At 46.7% G+C, this 27,922-nt stretch overlaps 1 protein-coding gene across 1 annotated transcript; it reads left to right on the plus strand.

The window, feature by feature from the left end:
• The first annotated feature begins 6,328 nt into the window (after positions 1-6,328).
• On the plus strand, positions 6,329-23,974 carry UBXN2A (UBX domain protein 2A). The gene is made up of 7 exons (XM_069728160.1): positions 6,329-6,423; positions 9,917-9,980; positions 10,181-10,295; positions 10,638-10,747; positions 12,295-12,432; positions 13,721-13,882; positions 22,965-23,974. Exons 2-7 carry the CDS (start codon positions 9,937-9,939, stop codon positions 23,152-23,154), a joined length of 759 nt encoding a protein of 252 aa, XP_069584261.1. The 5' UTR covers positions 6,329-6,423; positions 9,917-9,936; the 3' UTR covers positions 23,155-23,974.
• Positions 23,975-27,922: the final 3,948 nt, after the last annotated feature.

Below are 27,922 nucleotides of genomic sequence, written 5' to 3' on the forward strand. Positions count from 1 at the left end.
TGAATCTATTTCATCCCTACGTTTTGTCTTTTCATCTTACTCACAGTCATTATATGTGGGGGGCTGCCTTTTCCTTTGGGGAATTTCTCTGGGGCAAGTCAGGCCTATTTTTCTATCTTCAGGCTAGCTAGTTTCTTAGGCTGTGCCGAGTTGCCTAGGTAGTTGTTAGGCGCAATCCACAGCCGCTTTTAGTTGTGTTTAGGATAGGATCAGGTGTGCAGTCTACAGAGTTTCCACGTCTCAGAGCTCGTTCTTGTATTTTTGGGTATTTGTCAGATCACTGTGTGCGCTCTGATCGCTAAGCACACTGTGTTTCTGGATTGCCTTCATAACACCTGTCATTAGCAAACATAACATAGAACTGACTGTGGGGATGTGGTGAGGAGGATCAGGATTTGGAGCAATATCACAGGCAGTGAGAATGAGCAGAGAAAGTGTTAGCAGGTGGGAGCAGGAGAGGGCATGAGGGGGCTGCCTGTGTTTGGAGACAGAGGATTGTATGTTGAGAAACCGTTCAGAGGAGGAGGTGAGATGGATGGGGCGGATTGAAGAAGAGATGATCAGTTCCTTACTAGGTGTAGTGATTAGGGGAGTTAGCAGAAAGTGAAGGATTATAGGGGTGAGAGTGAAAACAAACAGACATTGTTTACAGTGACTGTCCAGTTATCTTCGGTTCCCTTCTGGTTCAATTCTGGATTAATTCTGAGCATCACACTTCTATCATACACTTATGTGATACACAGGGCAGACTGACATTTTGGCAGATTTATGCTATACAATATATGTGCAACAGTGCATTCGGGTGTGAAGCTGTGGGGAGTGGTCCCTTCTCATCTTGGTTAGATAATTAAGAGTGAGCCAGATGTATATGATCAAGGCAGAGTAAACAAAGTCAATGCTAACGTGTACTTAAGGTACCGTCACACTGAATGATATCGCTAGTGATCCGTGACGTTGCAGCGTCCTGGATAGCGATATCGTTCAGTTTGACACACCGCAGCGATCAGAATCCTGCTGTGATGTCGTTTGTCGCTGCAGAAAGTCCAGAACTTTATTTCGTCACTGGACTTCCTGCTGACATCGCTGAATCGGTGTGTGTGACGCCGATTCAGCGATGTCTTCACTGGTAACCAGGGTAAACATCGGGTTACTAAGCGCAGGGCCGCGCTTAGTAACCCGATGTTTACCCTGGTTACCAGCGTTAAAGTAAAAAAAAACCAAACACTTCAAACTTACCTTCCGCTGTCTGTCCCTCGGCGCTCTACTTCTCTGCCCTGTGTAAGCGCTGGCCGGAAAGCAGAGCGGTGACGTCACTGAGCAGTCATGGCCTCCATGACGCCCCTTGTTCTCTGATAGAGGCCATGGCTCAGGCCATATGAATGGACCACAGAATCCGTGAGAGACACGGTGAACAGTCTGCTCTGTGTATCACATAAGTGTATCATAGAAGTGTAATACTCAGAATTCCAGAATGATGTATAGAGATTGCACCCTGCCATCTGACATCATCGCACTCTAATCAGTATGTATATTTATCTATTCTCCCTACAGGTACGTCACCCAGCTTTTCCACTGAACTTTCCTATCTCAGCCTGTAGCAAAAACTTGGTATGCTATTCAACTGACCCCTGCAATATCCCCAATGTTATTCAACGCTGGTAACCAGGGTAAACATCAGGTTACTAAGCGCGGCCCTGCGCTTAGTAACCTGATGTTTACCCTGGTTACCGGCATCGTTGGTCGCTGGAGAGCTGTCTGTGTGACAGCTCTCCAATGACCAAACAGCGACGCTGCAGCGATCCGGATCGTTGTCTGGATTGCTGCAGCGTCGCTTAGTGTGACGGTATCTTTAGTCCTGCCAATAAAGCTCATTTGAATTGAATTGAATAACATTGGGGATATTGCAGGGGTCAGTTGAATAGCATACCAAGTTTTTGCTACAGGCTGAGATAGGAAAGTTCAGTGGAAAAGCTGGGTGACGTACCTGTAGGGAGAATAGATAAATATACATACTGATTAGAGTGCGATGATGTCAGATGGCAGGGTGCAATCTCTATACATCATTCTGGAATTCTGAGTATTACACTTCTATGATACACTTATGTGATACACAGAGCAGACTGTTCACCGTGTCTCTCACGGATTCTGTGGTCCATTCATATGGCCTGAGCCATGGCCTCTATCAGAGAACAAGGGGCGTCATGGAGGCCATGACTGCTCAGTTAAAGGGAACCTGTCACCTGAATTTGGCGGGACCGGTTTTGGGTCATATGGGCGGAGTTTTCAGGTGTTTGATTCACTCTTTCCTTACATGCTGGCCGCAATATTGGATTGAAGCTCATTCTCTGTCCTCCGTTGTCAAATTCAGGTGACAGGTTCCCTTTAAGTAGGCATGGCCATTACCCAGGATAGTGAACACCTGAGACAGCTGACACCTCCCAGTCACAGACTGGCTAGTTGAGCTGTCAATCAACACACCAACAGCTCAGCACGTCCCTGAACCAGACTGGATGGTCATGCTGTCAATCAAAGTACTGACAGCTTCAGCACGCCCCCGTACCAGACTGGACGGCCGAGCTGTCAGTAACTGCATTGATTTTATAAATTTTTTTTCACTGCTTAAATAAAAAAATAAAATAAAGCAAGTTTGGCCTCGCCGTAATCGAACTGACCTGCAGAACCAGATACACAGGTCATTCTTACAGAATGAAAGCCCCAAAAAACAATTGTGGAATTGTAGAACTGCATTTTTTTCCTGCCATTTTTCATGTGTGGCTTTTGTTCTCGTATGATAAAGTAGATGGCGTCGTTCTGAAGTACAAGCGCTCCCTGCAGGGACAAGCCCGCGTACGGAGGGTGAACAAGCGCTTCCTGCAGGGACGAGCCAGTGTACGGAGGGAGGACATGCGCTACCTGCAGTGACGAGCCCGCATACGAAGATGGAGAACAAGCGCTCCCTGCAGGGACGAGTCCGCGTATGGAGGGAGAACAAGTGCTCCCTGCATGGACGAGCCCGCGTACGGAGGGAGGACAAGCGCTCCCTGCAGGGACGAGCCCGCGTACGGAGGGAGGACAAGCGCTCCCTGCAGGGACGAGTCCGTGTATGGAGGGAGAACAAGCGCTCCCTGCATGGACGAGCCCGCGTACGGAGGGAGGACAAGCGCTCCCTGCAGGGACGAGTCTGTGTATGGAGGGAGAACAAGCGCTCCCTGCAGGGACGAGCCCGCGTACGGAGGGAGGACAAGCGCTCCCTGTAGGGACGAGTCCGTGTATGGAGGGAGAACAAGCGCTCCCTGCATGGACGAGCCCGCGTACGGAGGGAGGACAAGCGCTCCCTGCAGTGACCAACCCGCGTACAGAGGGAGGACAAGCGCTCCCTGCAGTGACCAACCCGCGTACGGAGGGAGAACAAGCGCTCCCTGCAGGGACGAGTCCGCGTATGGAGGGAGAACAAGCGCTCCCTGCATGGACGAGCCCGCGTACGGAGGGAGGACAAGCGCTCCCTGCAGGGACGAGTCCGTGTATGGAGGGAGAACAAGCGCTCCCTGCATGGACGAGCCCGCGTACGGAGGGAGGACAAGCGCTCCCTGCAGGGACGAGTCTGTGTATGGAGGGAGAACAAGCGCTCCCTGCAGGGACGAGCCCGCGTACGGAGGGAGGACAAGCGCTCCCTGTAGGGACGAGTCCGTGTATGGAGGGAGAACAAGCGCTCCCTGCATGGACGAGCCCGCGTACGGAGGGAGGACAAGCGCTCCCTGCAGTGACCAACCCGCGTACAGAGGGAGGACAAGCGCTCCCTGCAGTGACCAACCCGCGTACGGAGGGAGAACAAGCGCTCCCTGCAGGGACGAGTCCGCGTATGGAGGGAGAACAAGCGCTCCCTGCATGGACGAGCCCGCGTACGGAGGGAGGACAAGCGCTCCCTGCAGGGACGAGTCTGTGTATGGAGGGAGAACAAGCGCTCCCTGCAGGGACGAGCCCGCGTACGGAGGGAGGACAAGCGCTCCCTGTAGGGACAAGTCCGTGTATGGAGGGAGAACAAGCGCTCCCTGCATGGACGAGCCCGCGTACGGAGGGAGGACAAGCGCTCCCTGCAGTGACCAACCCGCGTACAGAGGGAGGACAAGCGCTCCCTGCAGTGACCAACCCGCGTACGGAGGGAGAACAAGCGCTCCCTGCAGGGACGAGTCCGCGTATGGAGGGAGAACAAGCGCTCCCTGCATGGACGAGCCCGCGTACGGAGGGAGGACAAGCGCTCCCTGCAGGGACGAGTCCGTGTATGGAGGGAGAACAAGCGCTCCCTGCATGGACGAGCCTGCGTACGGAAGGAGGACAAGCGCTCCCTGCAGGGACGAGCCTGCGTACGGAAGGAGGACAAGCGCTCCCTGCAGGGACGAGCCCGCGTACGGAGGGAGGACAAGCGCTCCCTGCAGGGACGAGTCCGTGTATGGAGGGAGAACAAGCGCTCCCTGCATGGACGAGCCCGCGTACGGAGGGAGGACAAGCGCTCCCTGCAGGGACGAGTCCGTGTATGGAGGGAGAACAAGCGCTCCCTGCAGGGACCAACCCGCGTACAGAGGGAGGACAAGCGCTCCCTGCAGTGACCAACCCGCGTACGGAGGGAGAACAAGCGCTCCCTGCAGGGACGAGTCCGCGTATGGAGGGAGAACAAGCGCTCCCTGCATGGACGAGCCTGCGTACGGAGGGAGGACAAGCGCTCCCTGCAGGGACGAGTCCGTGTATGGAGGGAGGACAAGCGCTCCCTGCAGTGACCAACCCGCGTACAGAGGGAGGACAAGCGCTCCCTGCAGTGACCAACCCGCGTACGGAGGGAGAACAAGCGCTCCCTGCAGGGACGAGTCCGCGTATGGAGGGAGAACAAGCGCTCCCTGCATGGACGAGCCCGTGTACGGAGAGAGGACAAGCGCTCCCTGCAGGGACGAGTCCGTGTATGGAGGGAGAACAAGCGCTCCCTGCAGGGACGAGCCCGCGTACGGAGGGAGGACAAGCGCTCCCTGTAGGGACGAGTCCGTGTATGGAGGGAGAACAAGCGCTCCCTGCATGGACGAGCCCGCGTACGGAGGGAGGACAAGCGCTCCCTGCAGTGACCAACCCGCGTACAGAGGGAGGACAAGCGCTCCCTGCAGTGACCAACCCGCGTACGGAGGGAGGACAAGCGCTTCCTGCATGGATGAGCCCGCGTACGGAGGGAGGACAAGCGCTCCCTACAGGGACGAGCCTGCGTACGGAGGGAGGACAAGTGCTCCCTGCAGGGACGAGTTCGTGTATGGAGGGAGAACAAGCGCTCCCTGCAGTGACCAACCCGCGTACGGAGGGAGGACAAGCGCTCTCTGCAGTGACCAACCCGCGTACGGAGGGAGGACAAGCGCTTCCTGCATGGATGAGCCCGCGTACGGAGGGAGGACAAGCGCTTCCTGCATGGATGAGCCCGCGTACGGAGGGAGGACAAGCGCTCCCTGCAGGGACGAGCCCGCGTACGGAGGGAGGACAAGCGCTCCCTGCAGTGACCAACCCGCATACGGATGGAGGACAAGTGCTTCCTGCAGGGACGAGCCTGCGTACGGAGGGAGGACAAGCGCTCCCTGCAGGGACGAGCCCGCGTACGGAGGGAGGACAAGCGCTCCCTGCAGTGACCAACCCGCATACGGAGGGAGGACAAGTGCTTCCTGCAGGGACGAGCCCGCGTACGGAGGGAGGACAAGCGTTCCCTGCAGTGACCAACCCGCATACGGAGGGAGGACAAGTGCTTCCTGCAGGGACGAGCCCGCGTACGGAGGGAGGACAAGCGTTCCCTGCAGTGACCAACCCGCATACGGAGGGAGGACAAGTGCTTCCTGCAGGGACGAGCCCGCATACAGAGGGAGGACAAGTGCTTCCTGCAGGGACGAGCCCGCATACAGAGGGAGGACAAGCGCTCCCTGCCGGGATGAGCCTGGATAAATACGTGACTGCGGAGATGGAAAAATGAACGTGCAAAAAGGAAAAATTGGTGAGTCCATAAGGGGTTAAGCAGCAATTTCCTCCGTCTTGCTATGGGGTCTTTGTACTTAGATTGACAGCTACTTTATTAATGAGGTGCTGTTATTTGGGGGGATGTTATGACAGTATTAGGTGTGGGAGCTGCACACTGCACCATGTTATGATATATCACTGAGGTGAAATATCTGAGAGGAGGGAGGACTGGAGGCAAAAATTTCCTCACACCTCCCGGATAATACACAGGCAGCTCATCCTGTCCTGGTAGAGAGCGACGCTGCCCACAGTAAACATGGCGGCGTCTCGCGAGAACGCCCTGCGGAATGCCTAACGTCACGCCGCCACCCTGACGTCACTTCCGGTATTTACATTGCAGCGAAGAGAGATGGAAGACGAGGTTCTCGGCCAGGCGCTGCGGTGACCATGGTGAGTGTCGGTGTTATACGGGGGCGTGTGACGTCATGTGTGCTGGGGAGACTCTGGTGTGATGTCATTGCAAGAGAAAGCCGCAGATAGTCACCCTGCGGACGCGCTGGGGTCACCGAGTTACAGGACGTACGACTTGGTCCATTTTTTTTTTTTTTAAATGTGCTTTCTAGGAGCTGGAACTTTTTTGCATTTTTTTTTCATTTGAGAATATATTTTTAATAATTTTTTTTATTTATTTTTTTAAATGTAACCTTGAGACAGAAAAAAATATTTTCAGTGTCCAGATCCGGCTGTGTCATCCATAGTGTGAGAGGGAGGGCCGCCCTGATCCGCTGATTGGCTGCAGCGGTCACATTACCGTGTTACACAAGCGGTGCTGGAAGCGAATAGAAAGGGTGGGGGGTTTGTTGTTGGGGGGGTCTCGCATGGGACTAGACTTGGGAAGGGCTGTGGACGGCCCCTCTGACTTTAGAAACTGTAATGTTTGGTTTTTATGCTGCTAATATTTCCAGTTGGTTTTTCTTGTAGACGCTTTTTTTTTATCCTATTTTTTTTGTTTTATGTATGTGTGGTGTAAAAAAAAATAATAAAAAGATAATATATATATATATATATATATATATATATATATATATATATATATATATATATATATATATATATATATATATATATATATATTCTGTTGATCACTTTTCTTTTTTTTTTCATTTGACAGATGGTTGTAAGAAAGAACAGTAATGTTTTGCTTTTAATGTTTCTCCATGGAAATAAAAATTATGTTTAGAATTTTGTCTATTAACCCCTTATACAGGTTTATTTTTATATATTCTAACGGCCATAGCATGATTTTTTTTCTATCCTTCTGTCAACACAGTCCCATGATTTGTTTTGCTGGGGTGAGTTGTCCTTTTGACTGACACCTTGTGTACAGTACTTATCAGACAATATACTGTAGAATGAGGGGACATCTGAATAGATTGAACCTGGGAAGATAGAATAAAAACAACAATCTCCCCATTGTTTTTGGATTCTGTTTTTACAGTGTTAATTGTATGCAAAAAAAAAAAAAAAAAGACTTGGAAATTTTGATTCTCCAGGTCAGGGCCAGTACAAGGACCGCAATAGCAAACTGTTTTTTTTATTTTTTTTTTTTTTTATTTTCTTTGCAGCTTTTACAGGCCCAGACAATTAATTTTGTATTTTGATAAATCTCACTTTTTTTGGATGCAGTGATGCCAAATAAGTTTTTTTTTTTTTTTTTTTTTTTTTTTTTTTTTAATGGGTAGAAGGATAATTCACATTTGGGGTACATTTGCAGCGGCCAGATATTGCAGCATTGTGAATACGATTTCAAGAAATACCATTCCCACTATGTGTGTGCAGGCGCCCTCGGCTTCCCTGTGGAGACACACATGCGGCTCATCTTTCCAGACTGCAGCATGTCGATTTGACTTGCGGAGACGTAAGATAAATCTCACCAATAGAATGTATTGGGTGCGGTGATTCCGCAAAGTTCAATTAATACAATGCGGAGTCACCTGCATTCAATAGACGGCAGCGCTTTGGACGGAGCGGACATGTGCTGCATCCAAAGCGCTGCTACCGATTACTGACCGACTGCACCTACCCTTATAGATGTGGTTTGTTGTTGTGTTTTGTTATTTTTATAAGCTATTTTTGAGCCTTTTTTAGGGGACTTTATTGTAATATTAAATACATCCATACTATTATATAGTGTAAATCCGTTTCCTATGATCCTCAGCACGTGGCTGAGCTTCTCAGGAGTGCCAAGATGGCAGCTCTGGGGCCTTCACCTACCACAATGACCCATAAGTTGCCTGAGATCATGTAGTGAGGGGCTGATGGGAGCCTGTGCTCTGTCCACCAGCAAACCACTCCAGTTCTACAGTGTCCTCTAAATGGTTAATCAGAGCTCCACTCCAGTTGCTGCAGTTAGCCATGTATCCTGGCTATGTAATTGCTGCCATTGTGTGCCCTCTCGAGCTCCGCTCCCCCGCTAAAGGAGGATGGGCTTTCAAAGTGGCACTCCATCAATGATTGACTGTGGCTGTTAAGGGGTTAAACCACCTAGGAGGGGGTTAAAGGGCCGAGCTGCAGTACCGGAGATTGGCCAGGGGGCTGTGCTGTTCCGGGTTCTAACTCTGTTTACATCCAGCGCCTGTGATCTGCAAATAGCTGATGATTAGGGGGTACCGCTTGTCAGCCCCCTGCCCACCTGGTATCGAGTCCCTATCCTATGGATATTACCTTTTACAGATTCAGTACAAAAATAGTCCATCGTAAGAGTCCCCAGTAATAAAAGGTGAAATCTAAACCTGCATGTATGCCCCCTGGCGAAGCTGATCTGCCCTCCGCACCCTCACTAATCCTCACTGTATCCTCTGCCAGGTTTTCTGGTGACGACACTTCCATGGAATTTTGCCCGTGGGAGATCTGGCAGCGTGCACACGTGGGGAGCGTTTAGCTTGGGTATGTGCTGGGTTCTTACTCTGCAGGGCGGTGGATGGCGTTATCTAGGGCAGCGGATAAGCCCGTGTTCTCGGATGTCCTGTGTACGTACAGTAGATGCTCGGCCACCGGATCCCGTGTAATCCCCTGTCCCTTGACTCAGCGCCTTCTCTCCATCCATCGCTTGTGCGTGTGATTATGTGACGTCCGCCGCCATCTGCTCGCCCTGTGTCTATAAATACCTGGATAAAGTGTGACTGCTGCAGAAAGTGTAAGGACACGTGACGTCCACAGGGGGCAGGACTGCTGGCCATATACATGCCCATCTCATCCACACACTTCTGGTCACACAAGATAACCCCTCGCCTATCATTGTGCAACACCAACGCTGACCAATTACCCTCAATACACCCATAATCTATCAGAATTAAAGGGCTTGTCCACTACTACTTTATATTTTAGAAATGGACCCATGGTAGTCCAAAAATAAAGACCCCCTCAATGCCTCTTGTGTTGCCTGCTGACCTCTTTCAGGTGGTGGACATCACATGAGTATTCTTTGAAAACCATGCCCTTGTATCTTGCATGCTTTCATCTTAAAGCTGGGTGGTGTGGGTTATCAATCTGCCGTGTAACTACAACTACCAGCATGCTCTGCTAGATTGCTGCTTGAATTTGTTACCTAAGAAGTGTACAGCTGCTGATTTCCAGCCAGGGTGCATCATCTTGTGCTTTTATTGACCTCCTTATCTACATCTGTATGCAGTGAGCTCCCCCTAGTGGTGGCCGCAGGCTGCTAGAAATGTTATTGCTCGCCTCTATGGCTGTACAGAGGGTTCGGTGCTGCGTTTCAGAACAACGGGGAAAAAATAAGTTTTTAGTCTAACACTTTTTTTTTTTTGCCACAAATTTTTAACCACTTTGTGCCTCTTTTCAGCATAGTTATGGGAACAAGACAGTTCTCTGGGCAGCACTATATAGAAATTCCACCTTGTCATCCTCCATTTTTCTTTTGTAGAATGATGAAGCAGTTCAGACATGAGGGAAGCTGACAAGACCGATGCCATGAAGCCACAAGACAGGTACGGGGCCGTTTCACCATAGGGTGGTGTCCAATGGCGCGGCAGACCCTGTCGCACTCATTTTATAGTGCCGCACCCTCTGCCCACGGTGTCTGTACATAAACCGTAAATGCCGGCGTCCGTCGCATCCATGGCTGCTGCAGAGAAGCACTCGTGTGGTTAAATCACAATCATGGGAACCATTGACATGCATTTTTTAGGATTTTCAGGATGGCGGGGAGGAGCGGCGAGAGGAAACGGTGCGACTCCTTTGTGAACAGCTTGTTTGAAGAAGCAGAAGACGCAGGCGTCCTGAACGCTTCTCCAGAAGACGAGGTGCGTCCCGTGTCATTCCAGCGATGGGAATATTCACACGCCGGTGTGGTGACGTATAGGCCCCTCCTAGCATTGCTGCGTTCTGGGGTATTTGGGGTGTGTTCACATGCGTCAGACTTCTGTGACTGATGACGTTTGTAGAAATCCACTTTCTATCAAAATGACCTTATCGAACTGAACTAAAGCCACGGACATTTCTGCCACGTGAGACTTCACCCTTTGTTAGCGTAGCAGCCCAGTACTCCCCAAGACCCCCGGGCTTATTCTAGTAGGTGGGGTTATATGTGGGGAAAGTAGGACCTGCCTTTGCACCAATACTTTACTGTGTGGGTTTTTTTGCAGGCAGAAGTCGTAATAAAGATGTGGAAGAACGGGTTCACAATCAATGACGGTCATCTCAGGGACTATAGCGATGCTGCAAATCGTCAGTTTATGGATTCCATGAAGAAGGGGTAAGTGTGGAGTAGGGCACAGCACAGCGTGTGTATTCGTAAGCTGTACCTAGAGGTGTTCAGGGGTAGCACTAGGCACCTACCGCCTGAATGCAAAATTTCATGTGTACGTCATTGAGGAAGAGGCTCAGGAGCTTAAATCTCTCCAGATCCAATAAATGCTGGCTGTGCTGCACAGCTGGCGTCTGAGCTCCAATTCCAGCTCTCAACCATTTAAATTTCACTCTCAGGCTCCAATAGCGGCAATTAAATAGCACATCTGATGATGATAATGATCACGGGGCACCAATGGCTCACCTTAACAGTTGGAGGTCTGCCAAAGCCCCCCGCGTCACTGCCATCTTGGTACTCCCGTGACGTTTGGTTACTGGAGGAGCTTTCGTAGGATACTTCAATGTTCACTGTATATTGCAATACTGTGATATAGCAGACTAGAGAATAAGCGATTCAACGATTCACAGGTTCGTGTCCTCTGGGCAGTAAAAGTAAAGTAAAACATAAGGAAAAAAAAGTTAATAAATATAAAAAGTAAAGTTTGAAACTTTATCAATACATAAATAATAAACTTATGTTGTCTCGCCGCGTTCCTTATGGTCCGTTTTGTCAAACTCTTAAATTAATTAACCATAAATTTACCATATACTGAATAACATAAAAACAAAACCCAAAAAACAATGATGGTATTGCATTATATTTATTTTCTACCATTTTTTTTCTTGATTGGCGTTCTTTCCTTATGTTTTTTTTAAGTAAATTATAGTAAGGTTTTCATTCAAACCTACAAGTTATCCCACAAGAAAAGGAGCCTCCTGCAGCTACAAATGTGGCTCAAAGTGTTGGCACCCTTGAAATTGTTCCAGAAAATAAAGTATATTTCCCAGAAAATTATTGCAGTTGCACATGTTTTGTTATAACACATGATTATTTCCTCTGTGTGTATTGGAACAAAAAAAAAAAACAACTTGAAAATAAGGCAAATTTTACATAATTTCACGCAAAACCCTAAAAATAGACCTGACAAAATTGTTGGCACCTTTCCAAAATTTTGGGTAAACGACTTTTCTTCAAGCATGTGATGCTCGTTAACACTCACCTGTGGCAAGTAACGGGTGCAGGCAATATGAGAATCACACCTGAAACTAGTTAAAAAGGGGAAAAGCTGACTCGGTCTTTACATTGTGTATCTGTGTGTGCCACACTAAGCATGGAAAATTGAGAAGAGAACTGTCTGAGAACTTGAGAACCAAAATTGTTGAAAAATATCAACAATCTCAAGGTTACAAGTCCATCCCCAGGGATCTGTCAACATCCAGCTAATGATTGCACAGGATAATTTTGTATCCGTCCTCAGACAGCAGTACACAAACCTTTGCTAAACCGCGCTTGTAAATGTTTCTGTTTGTGATGTCATTGACGTGCGGTGATGTAACACCATATGGACCATGCACTACAGTGCACACGTGGCAATAATACCGGGTAATGCCATATAAGCCTCTCATGGCTCTTAGTTTTGCACATGGCTGATGACCTGTATTCTTGTGTACCAGAGAGCTGCCCCCGGAGCTGCACAAGACATTTGCAAAGAAAGAATTGTCTGTTAATGTGGAAGACAGAAAAGGTGAAGAGTACACGATAAGAAAAAAGCGGGTGGATCCATTCTCCGGGCAAGGGCACCGTTTGGGAAGGTGAGGATTATACAGTAACCTGAGCAATTCAGTCAATAGGGATATAAAAAGGACCTGTCGGTTAAAGAAGAAAAAAAAAAAAGCTTAATACATTGTAAAAATCCTTGCGCTCCTCTGATTCTGACACGTTTTTCAAGTTTTGCTCCAAGTCGTTCCATTGCTGAGATATTCACATTTATTGCTTTTAGAGCACGGTATGTGATATCTATTCTTGTAGCTCAACTGGCAGTTTCTTCTGAGTCTTCTCTGGGGGCGTGCGCTTTCACCCCTCCCTCCCAGAGGCTGCCAATCACAGCTCGGCCTCTTAGACTGCTAGATCAGCTGCTGAGCTGTGATTGGCAGCCTCTGGGAGGGAGGGGTGAAAGCGCACGCCCCCAGAGAAGACTCAGAAGAAACTGCCAGTTGAGCTACAAGAAGAGATCTCACATACCGTGCTCTAAAAGAAACAGATGCAGCACAAAACTGAAAAAAGGGCTGAAATGGGAGAGCCCAGGGGTTACAAGGTATTTTAATTATTTATTTTTATTTTTTAGCAAGAGGTCGTTTTTTATACAGGGAGTTTCACTGCACTAGTGAGGTTATATGCAATTATTTTCCATGGTCTCTAGGCATTATAAACACAAAGGGCTATATTTTTAATTACTGTCTAATTTCTCTTTATAATGGCTGATCATGCTGTTTGACATGACTGTCATGCTCATGGATGCATATATTACGCCGATTATTAACAGATAATTGGTGTGTGTGTGTGTATATATGTATATATGTATGTATGTATGTGTGTGTGTGTGTGTGTGTGTATATATATATATATATATTTGCCCCGCCACCATGGATGCCCTGCCTCTCCGATCTATGTCTATGGCAGACATTTGTCACACAAGGCACAAAGTGCCTAATACGCATCATAAAAGGTAATTGGGAAGAAAAAAAAGTTTGCCTACAAGATTGCCAGAGTTGGAGAGAACTCTGATCCTGGCTGTTCTTTCTCAATGCCACAATTAAACCTGATCACAAGGAGGGGGAAATCCTTGTGGCCATGATTGCCCCCCTCCCCCCAACCTGGCGCCATTACTACAAAAATGGTACGCTTAATAACCAGACCCTTTCCCCCAAACTGTGATGCAAAAATACGGTAGTTATGTTTGTGAATGGTGAGGGAAACGAAAAAACTGCCTAATTTGTGTATATTCCTAAAGGGGATAAATGTTTGGTGCCAGCTGTGATGCACAGAGGAGTCCGGCTGCCGGTGATGATGATGGTGGTGTCCTGTGATTCCTTTCCTCAGTGCAACCCCAAATGTAATTACCAGAGCAGGCAGCGGGCTGGAGAATGGAGGCGAGGAGAGTCTGCCGGTCGTTGATCTGGATGCCGGGGAGGCTGCCACCAACCTGAAGATCTGGCTGGCCGATGGCAAGAGGATCGTTCAGAAATTTAACACGACACACAGGTAATCCCGAAACGCTGCAACGCTTGTCCGGCGTGATCACTGATCCGCTGATTCAATAAGGGAGCGTTTAAAGGGGTTGTCCGGGACTCTTCACCAGGAACAGCTGATTGGAGGGGCTGCCGGGTGTCGCACCCCATTGATCAGATATAGGCCATCAATGTCAGACCCCGACAGCCTCCCTTTTAAAGTGATTCTCCAATTCCAGCCAACTTGGGTTATGTGTTGCATGGAAACAGTCAACAAGCAGGTCAGCGGCCAGTGATGGCATTCTCATGCTCCCAGGTATTGTTTGGAGGCAGTGTGACGCCGCTTATGTTTTCTGTAGGATTTCAGTAATGAAGTATACTACACAATACGGGATATTTAACCACGTAAAGAATTAGAGGTGTTTCCCCATATTTCACCTAGTGATGGGTGTCACCTGCTGTATATTCACATTATGGTGCCCTTTAAACACTGGATGAAGGTCGTCAGGACCACCTGACTATCTGAAGTGTACGGGGGCATCTCGATTCTTCACCGAAAGATGTCGGCCACTTGGAACATCAGCGCCTGTTCCTTTCTCCTGTCTTCCCGTTGAAAACAACATGACTGCTCCGCCAAATGGAGTTCTCATGGGAGAGGGGGGCTCACGAGAGTCTATCGCATGTGGATGACCCGGCTTTAGATGCAGCAGTAACGGATGTGCCCAGCAGGTGGCCTCAGTGTACAGGGCTGAGTATGAGCCATGCTGCCCTCCATGTAACAGCCTATTCTGGGCATTAAGCCCTTCACCTTTCTCCTTGGTTTTTATCTCCCTTTTTTCCAAGAGCTATAGCTTTTTTTTTCTTTTTTTGGCAATGTAGCCATATGAGGGCCTGTAGTTTTGCGTGACAAGTTGTATTTTTGAATGATCCCATTCATTTTACAATATAGTGTACTTGAAATAACAAAACAAAACTTCAAGTGAGCTAAAATTGCAAAAAAAAAAATTAATTTACCATGTTCACTATATGGTAAAACTGAGTTGGCATTCTGATCCTTCAGGTGAGTGTGAACACACACACGCGCGTGCACACACACACGCGCGCGCGCGCGCGCACACACACACACACACACACACACCGTCACAAGGCTTAATGCATTAACTGTCACGACACAGCTAGGACCGGGGGCTCCTTTCCTGGCCCTAACACTAACACGCCCTGCTCCCCGGAATACTTCAGATGGTGAATACGTCGGGGCCTTTGCCCTTACCTTTATCTCCTAAATGAGCCCTCCATCTGTTCTCTTCCCCCACCCAGGGGGGAAGAGGGAAGACCCCTGAATAAAATCTTTGAGGGGTGTGGTTTCCAAAATGGGGTCACTTGTGTGGGGTTTCCACTGTTTAGGCACATCAGAGGGTCTCCAGATACATCACAATTTTGCTTTCAAAAAGTGAAGTGGAGCTTCTTTCCCTCCGAGCTCTGTCATGCGCCCAATATCAAAGGAATTTTTACCACTTTTATGTAGTACAATATATCACAAATAAAACCTCACAGAATCCGAGGACTCCGCAGACACGTTCCAGAGCTGTAACCTCACAAAGTGAGTTGTAAAAAATGGCCCAGTGATTAACCCTCCGTCAGGGGCAATAATTAGTTTAGGGGCACTGCGCCTGTCCGGCACTGGCTAGAAAATTGGCTATATTTTCCTTTTTTAAAAATTTTAATGCTCTAAAAGTGATCAGTTACCTTAATAGGAGTGTAATAAATGAGAATACACATAATCAGGTGTAAAAAAAAAAAAAAAAAAAAGTTTAATAACCAGAAAAGTAATGTTTCTATGTCTTGGGCATCCTCCTCACTCTCTCCATCTTGATCTGTATCAGACACATCTGGACATTCTTCCACATCATCTTCTGAATCAGTCACTTTCTTCCCCTAAATCTTCCAGTTGTAAGGGGGTCTGTCTCCTCATCAAGCAGTATATTTTGCACTTGCTCAACATGAAGGGCATTGGACAAGTCAAATATTCTCCTCGCCATTTCATAAGAAAAGCAGAAGCAAGAGAGAGAATGTGTTAGGGCGCAATGTGCCTGAGAAGCGCACTCTTATTTCTAACAAAACCGTCAATGACAAATCCACAAATTTAGCACTAGCTATTCATAAAACAAGCTAAAAAAACAATTGGGGTGACTAAAAACAGCAAATTCTAATCGTCAAAGGTGTGACGCATTCAGGGGCAGTGAGCCTAAAGGTACCGTCACACTCAGCAACTTACCAACGAGAACGACAACGATCTGTGACGTTGCAGCGTCCTGGATAGCGATCTCGTTGTGTTTGACACGCAGCAGCGATCTGGATCCCGCTGTAATATCGCTGGTCGGAGCTAGAAGTCCAGAACTTTTTTTTCGTCGTCAGGTCGGCGTGTATCGTCATGTTTGACAGCAAAAGCAACGACGCCAGCAATGTTTACATGGAGCAAGAACGATAAGTGAGTCGCCGTTACGTCACTGGATCGCTCCTGCATCGTTCTGGAGTTGCCGTGTTTGACGTCTCTACAGCGACCTAAACAGCGACGCTGCAGCGATCGGCTCGTTGTCTATATCGCTGCAGCGTCGCTGAGTGTGACGGTACCTTAAGAAGCCAAAACACTGATATCTACCACCTGTCCCTGGAGCAAATCCCCGTACCATGCTTGCCAAAATCCTAAACTACAGAGACAGAGACATTATCCTGAGGAAGGCCAGAGACATGACGGATCTGACAATTGGAGGTCAAAGAGTTGCTATTTACCCTGACTATTCCGCCCTGGTGCAGAAACAACGGATGATGTTCACGGGTATCAAGAGACGGCTGAGAGAACTGGGAGTGCAATACTCCATGATGTTTCCGGCACGACTGAGAGTGGTAGCGCTGGATAAGATTCATTTTTTCCAGACGCCGGAGGACGCTACCCAGTGGATAGATCTTAACGCTAAAAAGCTTAAAGGGAAAGGAGATTGAAAATGTGGGGTGGGTTAGTCGGGAGGTATCTTAATTCTTTCAAAAAGGGGAAAAAGAGATGGACTGACAGTACATTGGTAATTGAAATGTGAAGGTTGGAGGGTGGAGCTGGGTATTATTCAGGGAATGTACTGGGTGTGCTGATGCGGCGGAGAAGTACGAGGGAGGAAGGGTGTGCAGCGTACTAAAAGTTTATTTAGTTTCTTGCAGTTGTAATTTAATACAAGTTGAATTATATTGTTCTTCTAAGAATTGCGCCGAATTCTGTTATAAACGGTAGCGGGAGGCGGAAGGAGAAGGTTACGTTAACAAGAGTGTTCGCAATGGGTGATGGTGCCCCACTCTTGATAAGAGGCAGAATGTATAGTATTGGGGGGTGTGGGGGAGGGGGGGTAGGGGTAAGGGTGGGGAGGGAAGTTAGACAGCTCAGAACGGGGAGTAAAGACATAACTAAAGATGATGAGTCACATAATAGGGGACCGCTTTAAGATTTTGAGTTGGAATGTGAGAGGTCTGGCGGATAAGTCTAGGAGAGCTGCGAGCTTGCAGTATGCGAAGGATCAGCGGGCTTCTATGATATGCTTGCTAGAGACGCACTTGATACAGGAGAAAGTGGACGTACTGAATAGACGTTGGATACAGAAAGGGTATCATTCTACCTTTTCGACGTACTCGAGGTGTGTCAGTGTTGGTGCCGGTGGGAGTGCAGTATGAAGAGGTGAAAGTATGCGTGGATGCTGAGGATCAGTATGTGGTGATACAATGTATATTGTATGGAGTGAGATTGTGTGTGGCGGCAATGTATATTCCACCTCCATATTCAAGTAAGAAGATCAGGGAGGTGTTGGAGAGGGTGCAACGATGGGAACCACTACCACTCTTAATTATTGGGGATTTGAACAATATCTGTGATGACTTTTGGGATAAAAATAAGAACACCCAGAACAGGTCGGAGGGGCACACTACAACATTTGGTACCTATGTGCGTGAAATAGGCATGATTGATCTATGGAGAGTCAGACATGTTGGGGAGAGAGGATACTCGTGCTACTCGCCGGCTCATGCTACGCTATCCAGAATTGATATGGCGTTGGGTAACCGCCTGTTGGACACAATGGTGGGAGAGGTGCGTTATCTGCCGAGGGCCCTTTCGGATCACAGTCCAATTGAGGTGGAGGTTAGGTTGTTGGGGATACGGGCCGCAAGTGGGAGAGAATGGAAGATCCATCCTAACTGGTTACAGAGTATTGATTTGGACGGTATAGGGAAGGAGGTGACGGAATTCTTTGCTTTAAATGATGGGAGTACAGATGCTCTAACTGTTTGGGATGCAATGAAAGCGTACCTGAGAGGGTTACTATTTAGAGACATTAGTAGGTGTAAGAGGAGGACAAGGGAGGCGGAGAGAGTGGCGATGGAGGAGCTGAAAGCCGCAGAGGACGAGATGGTAGTGCTGGGGACTTCTGAGGCAGAGAAAAGGTTGAGAACAGCGCAAAATTGTATGGAAAAGATTCTGCTGGGAAAAGCTGAAAGGAAGCGGGAGTTTCAGAGGGTGGCTTATTTTCAGGAGGGAGAAACAGTGGGACACATGCTATCGGTGGTAGCCGCGGCTCAGCGTGGTACCTCGTATGTACATTCGTTGGTTTCAGATGGGGGGAGCAGGGTATCTGAAACACCTGAAATTATAAAGGTCTTTGCGGACTTTTACGCGGACTTATATTCCTCCAGGGTCAATGAGTCAGCCGGAGATACGGAGACTTTCCTTGAGAGTCTGGGTCTTCCGAAATTGAGTGAGGAGGATGGGGTGAGCCTCGATGCCCCTATCACCGAGGAGGAACTGAGTCGGGCGCTGAAGTCTATGGCTAATGGGAAGGCACCTGGGGTTGATGGGTTACCAGCCGAAATCTATAAAAGTTTGGAGGAAGTGCTGATTCCCAGATTAAAGTTAGTACTGGAGGAGGCTGGATGCCAAGGGTATCTCCCAGCATCTATGAGGGAGGCTATTATAGTGGTTATTCCGAAGGAGGATAAGGATCTGGGGAAGCCTGAGTCATATCGACCAATCTCTCTGTTAACCATCGATGTCAAACTCTTGGCCAAGGTGTTAGCTACCCGTTTGTCCAGCGTCATTGCTAGCCTTGTACATCCGGATCAGTCTGGTTTTATGCCTGACAGGTCTACAGCGGTTAATCTGCGGAGGCTGCATATGAACCTACAGCTGAAGTCTGACAACTGTGGCCGAAGGGTTATTGCATCCTTGGATGCCCATAAGGCGTTTGACAGTGTGGAGTGGGGATATCTCTGGCGGGTGTTGAAGTGTATGGGTATTGGTCCGCAATTTGTGGCATGGACTCAACTGTTATATTCACTACCAACAGCTAGAATTAGAGTGAATGGGGAACTTTCTCAGCCTATAAAGTTGGCCAGAGGTACGAGGCAGGGTTGCCCACTGTCGCCCCTTCTGTTTGCCTTAGCTGTGGAGCCACTGGCCGCTAAGATCCGACAATCGGATGAGGTTCCTGGGTTCAGATATGGGAGTGTTGAGGAGAAGATCGCGTTATATGCAGATGACATCTTACTGTTCCTGGCGGACCCGGATGAAGCCTTGAATGGGGCTATCGAGATCATTGGGAAATTTGGAGCCTTGTCGGGATTGAGGATAAATTGGGATAAATCGGTCCTCTTCGAGGTGGATGGGGTGGAGGAGAGCAGAAGTGAGCCATTGGGAGAGGGGCGGCTTAAGGTGGCATCCCTTTTCAAATACCTGGGAATATGGATCTCGATCCCAGTTACAGAGTTTTTGTATAGGAATTTGACTCCTCTCATGGGCGCCCTTAAAGCAAAAGTGGATGCGTGGAATAAATTACACCTATCGGTGGTGGGTAGGGTTAATCTCATTAAAATGGTTCTGATGCCCAAATTACTTTACGTCCTACATAATGCGCCAGTTTGGATTCCACGTGGGAAATTCCGGCAGATTAATGCTCTTTTTAGAAGCCTGATATGGGGGAGGCGGTACCCACGTATTCGCCTGGAGACGCTTCAGCGACCCAAGGAAGATGGAGGATTGGCTTTACCAAATCCTGAGTTATATTTTCTTGCAGCCCAGAGCCAGCATTTGAAGGGCTGGGCGCGGGGAGCGTCTACCAGTGCGGTACAACACTTGATGGAGAGGGTGACAAACCGAAGACCGGTGGCGCAGTGTCTGGAGGATGGCTCCTTGGGAGTATTGGGGAAATTATACCCAACTATGTTTTTGATACATAAATTATGGACCAGACTGCGACATATTCGGGGGGTTACGGGGCTGACTAAATTTACACCGATATGGCTTAATAATAATTTGGTTGAGTTTGCGGCTCTTGGAGTGCTGGCGGAGTGGCAGGCCAAAGGAATCCACTTGGTGGCTCAGATAATTCAACAACAAGGATTAAAGTCCTTTTCGCAGCTGCAGGGGGAGTTTGGATTGAAACCGACTGGGGAGTATCAATATGCTCAGATGAAACATGCCTTTAAAGCGCAAAACAAGGGCGGTGGTATTGAGATCCAGGAGGACATAGTTCTGGAATACGTATGTGGGGAAGGGTCCACAAGGGGAGTCATTACCACCCTTTATAAGGACCTTCTACATGCATATTTACTAGACTTCCCTCTAAAAGCGAGAGCGAAATGGGAAAGAGATTTAGGCCCAATGGAGGATGAAACCTGGGAGTCGGTGTTGGAGTGGGTTCCACGAGTGTCGCTGAGTGAGCCGTATAGACTATCGCAGCTGTACATCTTGCACAGAGTCTATAAATCACCGGAAGTGTTGCACAGAGCGGGGTTGCGTGCGGACTCTGAATGCCCGAGATGTAAGACTGAGAATGCAGGAATATACCACATGATGTGGATATGTCCAAGACTGGTTGCTTTCTGGTTGGTGGTAATGAGCCGTGTGGAAGGGGCGTATAAATGCAGAGTGCCGAGGGATCCGATAGTGTGTATACTGGGACATGTAGAGGAAATCAAAGTGGATAACACCTGGAAGATAGCAATAGCTAGGCTATTATATATGGCAAGGAAGGTAATAGCAAGGAATTGGATCAAGGATGAGCCGCCTACAAGGGGTGAATTCCTGAAATATGTTAAACATGGTCTCAATTTGGAAAAGGGGGTATACAAAAGACGTGGGAAAATAGAAACGTTTGATAAAATGTGGTCTCCGTGGCTCGAGCTGGGATAGTAGGTATGGGAAATGGGAGGATGAGGGCCTCTGAAAGGAAGAGAGTGCTAGAGGAACAAGCGGACATAAGTGATTCAAATGGCTCAAAGAGCCATCAATACTGGTAACAAAGTATAACTGGGTATGAGCTGTCAGGGGAGGGGGAGGTTTGGGTTTTGTTGGGATTGTTGGGGGTTTGGAAAATGTAAAAATTTTGTAATATACTGGAAAATGCATAAATTGTATTGTTCATATTCGCTTTCAATAAAAATCTATTTAAAATAAAAAAAAAAAACACTGATATCTGATCTCCTGCAGCTCTGCAGCACGAGGCTTCTCAGGTTTCACACAGCCTTTAAGGTACCGTTACACTAAACGACTTACCAACGATCACGACCAGCGATATGACCTGGCCGTGATCGTTGGTAAGTCGTTGTGTGGTCGCTGGGGAGCTGTCACACAGACAGCTCTCTCCAGCGACCAACGATGCCGAAGTCCCCGGGTAACCAGGGTAAATATCGGGTTACTAAGCGCAGGGCCGCGCTTAGTAACCCGATCTTTACCCTGGTTACCATTGTAAAAGTTAAAAAAAACAAAAAAAAAACTACATACTCGCATTCCGATGTCTGTCACGTCCCCCGCCGTCAGCTTCTCGCACTGACTGTGAGCGCCGGCCGTAAAGCAGAGCATAGCGGTGACGTCACTGCTGTGCTGCTTTACGGCCGGCGCTCAGTCAGTGCGAGAAGCTGACGGCGGGGGACGTGACAGACATCGGAATGTGAGTATGTAGTGTTTTTTTTTTTTTTTTTTTTTAACTTTTACAATGGTAACCAGGGTAAATATCGGGTTACTAAGCGCGGCCCTGCGCTTAGTAACCCGATATTAACCCTGGTTACAAGTGAACACATCGCTGGATCGGGGTCACACACGCCGATCCAGCGATGACAGCGGGTGATCAGCGACCAAAGAAAAGGTCCTGATCATTCCCCAGCGACCAACGATCGTTGGTCGCTGTCACACATAATGAGATCGTTAGCGGGATCGTTGCTACGTCACAAAAAGCGTGACGTTGGAACGATATCGTTAACGAAATCGTTGTGTGAAGGTACCTTTAAAGTTAGCAAGGTACTGGGAGGATGGTGTTTCCCAGACAAACCACTGAAAATAGAGAAATGAAACTAAGTGAGCTGCGCCTGTCAGATCAGTTGCTCCTGACGGAGGGTTAAGGGGTTAAATTTAAATTGTTATATATCTCCATTTCTAATAGATAAAGGTTATTTCTTTATCCCCTTCCTGTCGGAGCCACTTCTCTTTTCTGCACTCATTCTCCACCTTCCTTTTTTTCCTGAGAGCCGTGACTTACCTTTTTCCTGTTCACATAACCATACGAGGTTTTTGTATTTTATTTTGCGGGACAAGTTACGAGTTGTAGCCTTCATTTTACCATTTAAAATATACAGAAAACAGGAGAAAAATAATTGCAAGTGCAGGAAGTGTTTAAAACCAAATAAAAAAAAAAATACTAAAGATGCATTAAGAGATAAAAAAAAAAAACAAAAAAAAAACATTACTTTTATATTTTGGTTTGTCACCATTTTATGGGACCTGTAATTTTATTTTCTTTGATTCTTGCGGTATCGGTGATACAATCATGGTTTTATCTGTAGGAGATTATCAAAACTACAGCAAGCGACAGCAGTAAGTGACACATCACTGGAACCAGGGTCTCTGCCCCTGCATCATGCTGCTCTCAGATTCCATGGGAAAAAGAATTTTTTTCTTCTGTTTTCTTGGCTTTACGTTTTTAATCAGCTTTATATTTTCATACATCTGACGCAGCAATAATCTATTCTGTTATAGGTGTATGTGCAGCTTACAGATTTCCCACCAATCCCTTTCTATTATTTTTCCTCAGGATCAGTGATGTCCGGAATTTTGTAGAACGCATCCCTTGTAAATCAGAGAAGATGCCTTTCATGCTGGCAACCTCTTTCCCGCTGCAGAACCTCTTGGATGAGACTCTGACCATCCATGAAGCTCGGCTGCAGAACGCTGTGCTGGTGCAGAGAGTGCAGAAAAGCACAGAAGCTTTCAGGAACTGTTAGTGCAGGAGGCATCAGAGGTGGCCGACCCTCCGCTGCGGGCACCAGATTGCTGTTTTTTTTGTGTGTGTGTATGAGATCTGAGAAGCACTGTGATCAGTCTGTACATAGCCACTGACTGGGAAGCTCGATCTGTGCCTGGTCCTATCCTACGCCGCGTGTGCAGACACTGCTTTACACTGTGAGAGCCTGGTGTGCAGGGTGCACTTACTTTTACAGCAGCTCACAACCCCTCAGGTTTTTTTTTTCCTGCAGACCTTTCTGCTTCGGATTGCTTTACAAATAATCTGTTTGGATAATAAGTAAATTGGTTAGTTATAGCATCGCTATTTGTCTTCCGGGAAGAGCATGCACGCCTATGGTTCTTTATAACGAGCACGAAATGCAGCTTTAATGCAAAAAAAAAAAATAATAATAATTGGGATATTTTAAATTTTCATGATTTGATTACTTTTTTATGTATTTTTTTAATGTCTTTTTCTGGGCCATTATTGCACTTAATTTAAATCACGTTATTGACGCCATTCTTCCCTTTCATGCATTTTGATCACGAAGATATTTCCCTTCCTTTCTTTAGTGCAGAGGTAGAAAGGGAACGCAGCATATTTTTGCAGAAGAGAACAGTCGCTGCTTTACCCCAGCTCACCAGTAGGGGGCTGCACCGTTAGACATGCGCCATTACGGCTCCTCAGGCTCCCCCTGCTGGCGGCTCATTATAAGGGAGCTGCAGTCCCCAGCATGCTGTCTTGGAACAATTGCTGTGCGTTTTACATAATGTCATGTTTTTAGGTTGTGTTTTTATAAATTAAACATTTTAAACGACCGCTGTTTGGCTCGTTGTTACTTTTAAAGTGCTTGTTTTACATCTGGTATTAAAGGGAATGCGTCAGCAGAAAATAAACTACCCCTATATAAATGGCACACTTCGTCAAATGAATTTTGTGCAAATCATAAAAGCGCTTTATATTTGCCCTTAGGCCACAATGAGCGTTTGAGTTTTTGATGTTGCAGAATTTTTATCAGCATTTCTGCACTTGTTACTTGCGTTTTTTGTTTTTTTTTCTAATTGTATTTTTTGACACCGCAGGTCGGTTTCTGCATCATGAAAAAACTAACACTAGGCATGAGACTTCTAGAAATCTCATCCTCTTTTCTGGGACTGTAAGAAGCTGCATTATTTGCACGCTGCACATTCGTAGTGTCAAAACCTCATGGTGGGAACTGAACCTTGAAGGGAGACTGATGGAGTTAATTTTCTCTCTGTAGTCGCTTTTTCACTAGGGCATCCGAGCAAGTTATGTCCCCCTGGTAGCCGCCAGCTTTCAGTTATAGGGGCGGTGCAAGGATAGAAAGCGGTCACCACTCGGTAACCGTGAGCGTCGGCTGGAACTACACCCTGGCACTGTGACAGATGGCTCTGCGTAGATGTGCTGCAGAGCCAGGTGTCAGTGCCCTGGGGGTGCTTACAGCAGACACGCACAGTGTAATTGAGCCGTTACTTTAGCAGCCCCGTGCACGATATAACTAAAAGCTGACGGCTCCTGGGAGAAAATAAGTCTATTTTTCTCCCAGTAGCTGCCCTTCCGGTAAGGTGGTGGGGCAGCATTGTGACACTGTTTATCTGCAGATGAAAGCATTTTCCGAGATAACTGGTTCCCTTTTGTTTTTGTTTTTTTGTTTGTTTTTTTTACATTTGGCATAGGTAAAGTTACTCTAAGGACAGGGGAACAGGGGTGCATTTGCACAACAATTTTGCAACTTTGTAATTGATGAATTGGCCAAAAACATTTGTAAATCCATAATGGCCACCCATCAAACAAAAAAACTAAAAAATCCCATAGGTGAGAACATATAAAAGGTGCGAATTAAAAACGCTACAAGAAAAAATGGCACAAATGCCGTGAGTCAGGCCCATAGGTGTGAAGTTTTATCTTGTTTTACGCCAGAATTTTCAGTCCTTATTTATAAAACTTGCGCACCATGTTAATGCATTTACACCAAGTCCTTTTTTTTTTTTTTTAAATAAATATATATATTATTTATTTACTTTTTATTTTTTTTGAGCATCAAGAGGCAATTCCTCAAGATTATCCCTCTTTGGCCATATTTCTGAAATGCAACTTTAAAACAACACCCAAAAAATGTCACTTCTCAAGATGCGCCAAATTTATCAGATCTCATGCGAACGTTTTGCCAAAGTTATTAAAGTAATGATAACGCAGCGAGAAGCAAAACTGACCAAGAATGTCTCACAGCAAACGCCCATTTGTTTCCCTTTTTATTTTTTTTAGGTCATTAATGCAATTGCCTTATGTCTCATAAGTCTCCATAATATCAAAGGCCCTGTTCACACTGCGCTATGTTTGGCTATGACTCTTCGATTGTTTGGAAATTCAGATGGCGCTATGAAGAACAATGAGCCGGAGTTCAAATGGACTTACCATCCCATAAAAAAGCAGTTCTCAAACTAAGCTAAAAACATAGGTGCAGGAGGATATGAGCAACATGGACTTGTAGCCTTGAGATTGCTCATGCTTCCTCACAATTTGGTTTCTCAAGTCCTCAGACAGTTCTTTGGTCTTCTTTCTTTTCTCCATGCTCAATGTGGTACACACAAGGACACAGGACAGAGGTTGGGTCAACTTTAATCCATGTCAACTGGCTGCAAGTGTGATTTAGTTATTGCCAACACCTGTTAGGTGCCACAGGTAAGTTACAGGTGCTGTTAATTACACAAATTAGAGAAGCATCACAGGATTTTTCGAACAGTGCCAATACTTTTGTCCACCCCCTTTTTTATGTTTGGTGTGGAATTATATCCAATTTGGCTTTAGGACAATTCTTTTCGTGTTTTTTTTCATTTAAGACAAATTAAATGAAGATAATAACAAAGAATTTGTTTGCAATCATTTTCAGGAAGAAACTGAGTATTATCTGACAGAATCGCAGGGGTGTCAATACTTTTGGCCATGACTGTATACTCACCTGTGCCGATTACTGTGACATATGCATAAGGTGTGTTCTCTATAAAAGGTGGAGTTTCATTACTGTACTAGGACCCGTTGAAGCATAGTTTGAAGCGAATCACCTCCTTTGTTAAGGAGACGTGTGACTTATTGAACACTCTACAAGATGTTGAGTGGCAGGAAGGCTTCTCATTGGCATCAATAGACTTGGAAAGTCTAAATATGAAGATCCCTTAGGAACAGGGTATTGAGGCAGTTTGCGGTATTTTACTAAACACTGAAAAAAGCCTGGAATATCTTGATCTTGTATGTGAGGCTTTAAAATTTATCCTAACACATAATGCTTTAAGTTTCTAGATAAATTGTATTTAAAATGCACCAGTATCTTAATAGGGACACCATTACCTCAATGGGAACACCAGTAGCATGTTCTTTCAAACTTGTTTTAAGAAGTTTAAGATGACCGATTTGTCATTTCCATAGCAAATCCTTACATTAAATATGTCAAGACATATTTGAGATATGTTGATGATATTTTTGCTGTTTGATCAGGGACAAAGGAACACTTTGATTGGTGTATGTCTGATCTAAATTAAATGAACACAATAAATATGCGTTTCACTTCTGTCTTAGACGTAACATTAATGAGGGTTTACGTGACAGATTCATTTAAAAACCCCACCTCCACAAATTCCCACCTCCATAAATTCCCTGTTACACTACAAAAGTACTCATCATACCCATATAAAAAGATCTCTCCCATTTAGCCAGGTACTCCGATTGATAAAAATCAGCATCAATAACGGGCAATAACTTGAGCAAGCAGAGAACCTAAAGAAAAAGTATTTAAATAGGGGTTATCCGGGTCCACTCCTAGATGCTGCGTTTGACAGGGCAAATCCCTTTTCCCAGGGTGACCTTATTGAATAAAAATAGGAGACAAGAAGTACATGAAGAAGATAAGAAATGCATCAATTTTTAATATGGCCCAATGGATGGAGTCATAAGTACTGCTACTGATAGGAACTGGCATTAAACAAAGATAAGGATTTGGCAGTGGTGGCAGCACAAAACCCCATTGTCACATACAGAAGGTGTGTCCGTCTAAAGGAGATTTTGGTTCACAACCATTTAAAAATGAAATCTAAAAAGTGGTTAAGCAAGTTGAGTCCGGTGGGTAACTTTAGATGCAGAGATTTTTCCTTCTGCTGGTTCCACCTTACTTCTCGCCCCTTGCGGATAGGTGCAGTCAGGATCTGACTGGCCCACCAGAGAACCCAAGTGTCCCCCAGCCAGAAAACGCACTCTACATTTCTGCTCCTTTTGTCAGTTTTCATCCTATGGGATATTCAATCGCAGGGATGATTTACCTGCACAGCAGGAGAAGAGACCCTCCTTCAAGGCGACTCCTTCCTGGCGACCACGTAGTCATCGAAGCAAGCCCTCCTACGCCATATCAAACAGATGACTAGTCGCTCCCACCTGGGAACCCCCTCAGGCTGGGCGGCGGTCACCTTCTATTCAGGGACACGTGGCTCTCCGTGGTCCCTGACACTTCGATCAGAGAGGTCTTCACTGGTTATAAAATAGAGCTTTCATCTCACCCCGCTACCATTTGTACAAGTCCTGATCCCCAAGGGATTCCTCCATGGTTCCCAGGTTCTTTCAAACAATCACCTCCCTTCTTCAATTCGGCATCATGGTTCCCGTTCCTCCTCTGAAGCATTTTTCAGGTTTCTACTCACATCTCTGTGGTCCCAAAAAAGGATGATTCTGTCCACCCCATCCTGGACCTCAGTCTTGTG

Source organism: Ranitomeya imitator, chromosome 5 (genome assembly GCF_032444005.1).
Source record: "Ranitomeya imitator isolate aRanImi1 chromosome 5, aRanImi1.pri, whole genome shotgun sequence".
Lineage (NCBI taxonomy): Eukaryota > Metazoa > Chordata > Amphibia > Anura > Dendrobatidae > Ranitomeya > Ranitomeya imitator.